Genomic DNA, 4,265 nt, shown 5'->3' on the forward strand with positions numbered 1-4,265 from the left:
CTTCAGGTACAGGGAGGCTGCTATAAGGTCTCCCTGCAGCCTTCTCTTGCCCAGGCTGAACAACCCCAACTCTAGCAGCTTGTCTTCATAGGAGAGGTGCTCCAGCCCTCTGATTATCTTTGTGGTCCTCCTCTGGACTCACTCCAAGAGGTCCGTGTCCTTCTTATGTTGGGGGCCTCAGAGCTGAACACAGCACTGCAGGCGGAGTCTCAAACGTATGGAGTAGAGGTGGAGAATCTCATGTACCCGTGGGCCTTGTTGTAAAAACTAAATTAAGTAGACACCCTGAATTCTGTAAGGCAATGTGGGGATGAACATGAGGCAACTGCCAATACAGTGAGTGGGGACCCAGTAAATACCGCTGGTGGAGAAGAGAAAGAGCGAGCCTGAGCTCTCCCTGTGGCACATGACTCCAGTTGTTCAGCGGAATAACTCTAAAGGCTGCCCAGAACATCACGAGTGGGGACAGGTTCACTTGCCCTAATTTGGGCATCAGCTGCCATTTCAGTTGGCCAAAGAAAATTCCCAGCAGCCTCTAAGAGGATTCCCCCCAATGTTGTCCTGTCTCTGTGAACTGCTCCATGAGAGCTTGCAGTTGCGTGCACATATCTTCGACCACCACTGAAACCTGAAATGCACCAGGTGTTGTGTCTGAACAGCCCAGTCCTGCCCTGCATCTCCATTAATTGGCATGGGAGCTGAGACAAGGATCTCCCTTTAAGATCATCAAGTCCAACTGTTAACCTAACCCTGCCATCCCACCACTTGTGGTATGCAAGAAATGCAGAAGCCGAGTGGGCAGTAACCACAAGGCCAAGAAGAGGAGGAGCAAGAGGGCATTACCGTGACCACACAGTGATTGGCAGGACTGGAATGTGGCCTTGCTATAAAACTTAGGACTCGAAATTAAACTGCGTCACTTGGAGCATCCATACTGTGTATGCTGTGTTTCCTTGACCCGCAGATGGCAGGGTGTCTGTGTGATACTTCGGGTAACCTTAAAGTTGATACAAAAACCAACAACCACTAAACCTTGTCCCTAAGCACCTTGTCTGCCTGGCTTTTAAATACCTCTGGGGATGGGGACTCGACCACTTCACTGGGCAGCTCGTTCCAGTGCCTGAAAACCCTGTCATTGAAAAAAAATTTCCTAATGCCCAACTTAAATCTGCCCTGGCAGAACTTCAGACCATTTCCCCTCGTCCTATCGCCTGTTACTGGAGCTAAGAGACTGACCCCCACCTCGCTACAGCCTCCTTCTAGGTACTTGCAGAGGGTGATAAGGTCTCCCCTCAGCCTCTTCTTCTCCAGACTAAACAATCCCAGTTCCCTCAGCCGCTCCTCATAAGGCTTGTGCTCCAGACCCCTCACCAACTTCGTTGCTCTGCCCTGGACATGTTCCAGCATGGGTGAGTGGCACATACTCTAAGTTACTATGGCAAACTGAACAGGGCTGCATTAGGAGAAGCATGGCCACCAAACAAGAGTAATCACCCTCCTTGACTCAGCACTGGTGTGGCCACATCTGGACTAGTTTGTCTGTGTGTTGGGCTCCCAAGTCTGGAGGAATAGGGAGGAACTGCAGAGGTTCTAGAGGAGATGTGCCAAAATGGGGTTTGGGACCTCTGTGGTGAAGCTGAGGGACCTGGGCTTCTTTAGGCTGGTTAGATGAAGGCTCTGGGCTCTACACTAGTACCCAGCAACTGCTTTAATCATGGTTTCAGAGATGATGGATCTTTTCTTGGTAGGGGGAAGAGAGGGAAACCTCCTCAAAGTGCAGTTGCGAAGGTTCAGACTGGAGGTGTTGAGAAACAAATGTCATTCCGAGGGTATGCTTGTGGTGCAAGAGGTCCGGACCAGCTCATGGCCTTCTCCAAGGAACAGCCAGCACTGTGTGGACAGACATGAGAGAATGTCTAGAAATGGCCAGGTGAGAAAGCAAGATGGGTGTCTACAGACTGAAAGGAAAGAGGTACAGGCATGGGACAGTGTGGGACAGCCTGCAGTCGAGATTGGCGTACGGCACATACAAGGCAGCAAGGCTACACAAGACCAAGGTCTTTGTCCCCTGGGCCAGGGCAGTTGCATCTGTCACTGAGGCCTACCAGGAGAAACTGGATTTTCAGGCTCTGCTCTTGGTTTCTTCCTCAGCCCTTTGTGGCCAAACCAGGACAGGCTGTACAATATTCTTGCACTTGGCATTGCTCACCCTCACACCCCACTGTCCCCAGAAAGAGCCCCGAGCCACGCAGGAGGGACAGGATCTGCCTTCCCAGAACCTGCAGGTCAGGCCTTGGCCTTTCTGCTTCCTAAAACCAACCAAGGATTTGACAGCATTACAGCCAGGGGACATGGCGGGGCCCCATCCTCTCCTCACCATTCCAAATGCATTACGAGAGTCTTGTATATGCCACCAGTCCTGTCATACATGAAGGGACTCTAGAAAATAATGGGGAGTTTGTAGACCATCTCCACTGCCACTGGACACCAAGAAGAGGGCTTTTAAACCCAGAATACTAGATCCCATGGAAAACAACCTTACCATGAGCTTCCCCCCGAAAACAATGAGAATAAAAAAAGAGAATTATCAAACGACCTGTTCCTTGGACATTTTCTTGGAAGCAATTTTGGAGGAAGAGCACGGCCTTCAGGCAGTGTACCCGGGAGTTCTCCACTTATTGAAGAGCTGCCATCTGGCAAGCCACATGTGATACAGCGTTGTACAAGGGTCAAAGAAAATAAAGGTCAAACTTCAGCTGAAGGAGTATAAACCCAGAATATTATCCCTAAGTAGAATTATCACCAGAGAAAAAGGAAGAATTGTGCCCTAAGATAAACTCTTGGTAATGTTCAGAGAAATGGATGCGGGTTATTGTCAGTGAAACAGCACCCATTGGATCAGTTCCCATAAGGCCTCCTTGATTACCGTGTTCCTCATGCCGTAGATGAGTGGGTTCACAGCTGGAGGCACCACTGAGTACAGCACTGCCACTACCAGATCCAGGGATGGGGAGGAGATGGAAGGGGGCTTGAGGTGGTCAAACACTGCAGTACTGAGAAACAGGGACACCATGGCCAGGTGAGGGAGGCACGTGGAAAAGGCTTTCTGCCGTCCACGCTCAGAGGGGATCCCCAGCACGGCCCTGAAGATCTGCATGTAGGACACCACAATGAAAACAAAACACCCAAAGACCACAAAGGCACTAAACACAATAAGACCAAATTCCCCGAGATAAGCATCTGAGCAGGAAAGCATGAGGATCTGGGGCACATCACAGAAGAACTGGTTTATGGTACTGCCCTTGCAGAGTGGTAGAGAAAATGTATTGGCAGTGTGAAGGACAGCATAGAGGAAGCCACTGCCCCAGGCAGCTGCTGCCATGTGGACACAAGCTCTACTGCACAGGAGGGTCCCATAGTGCAGGGGTTTGCAGATGGCAACATAGCGGTCATAGGCCATGACAGTGAGGAGATACAATTCTGCTGAAATGAAAAATACAAACAGGAAGACTTGTGATACACATCCTACATAGCAGATGGTGGTGGTGTCCCAGAGGGAATTGACCATGGATTTGGGGACCGTAGTGGAGATGGAGCCCATGTTGATGAGGGCGAGGTTGAGGAGGAAGAAGTACATGGGGGTATGGAGACGGTGGTCACAGGCTATGGCAGGGATGATGAGGCTGTTGCCCAGGAGGGCAGCCAGGTAGATGCCCAGGAAGAGCCAGAAGTGCAAGAGCTGCAGCTCCCGCTTGTCTGCAAATGCCAGGAGGAGGAACTGGGTGATGGAGCTGGTATTGGGCATTTTGGCCCTCTGAGTGTGGGGACCTGTAAAAAGGAGATAAAGGAAGTGAGAAATTACGGCAGACTCTGTTTTCAAGAATACCTTCCATGAGCTCAATTTCGCGCTGGCTGGGGTTGCCCCAGGGAGCAGGAGGCTCTGCTCTGGGCTTTGCAGGAGTCCGTCCTGCCCTACGGCAATAGGTAAAGAAGTTGATATCAGCTTAAATCCACACGTGATACCAAAGAGCTTTTCAGGATTGTTGCTCAGATTTTGCCTGACTGCAGAGCAGAGCTGTGGAGATTTTGTTTCGTGTCTTCTCTTCCAGTTGCCCCACCACAGCTCAGGAGTGGTTTTCATGCAGAAATCCCTGGCATTTCTGCTGCCCTGCCAGGACAATCTTGTGGGTCCTGAGAGGCAAAGGGACGGTCCCTGACTGCAGAGGGAGGACAGCCACTCTGTCCATCCGCCCTGGGCTGAGCTG

The 4,265-nt window shown here is 50.9% G+C and overlaps 1 protein-coding gene across 1 annotated transcript; it reads right to left on the reverse strand.

Annotated features, from left to right (window-relative positions):
- Window positions 1-2,875: 2,875 nt before the first annotated feature.
- Window positions 2,876-3,805, reverse strand: LOC104130409 (olfactory receptor 14C36). The gene has a single exon (XM_009643449.2). The coding sequence runs from the start codon at window positions 3,803-3,805 to the stop codon at window positions 2,876-2,878; it is 930 nt and encodes a 309-aa protein (XP_009641744.2).
- Window positions 3,806-4,265: the final 460 nt, after the last annotated feature.

The sequence above is a fragment of the Egretta garzetta genome, unplaced genomic scaffold (genome assembly GCF_000687185.1).
Source record: "Egretta garzetta isolate BGI_Z169 unplaced genomic scaffold, ASM68718v1 scaffold438, whole genome shotgun sequence".
NCBI classification, from domain to species: Eukaryota; Metazoa; Chordata; class Aves; order Pelecaniformes; family Ardeidae; genus Egretta; species Egretta garzetta.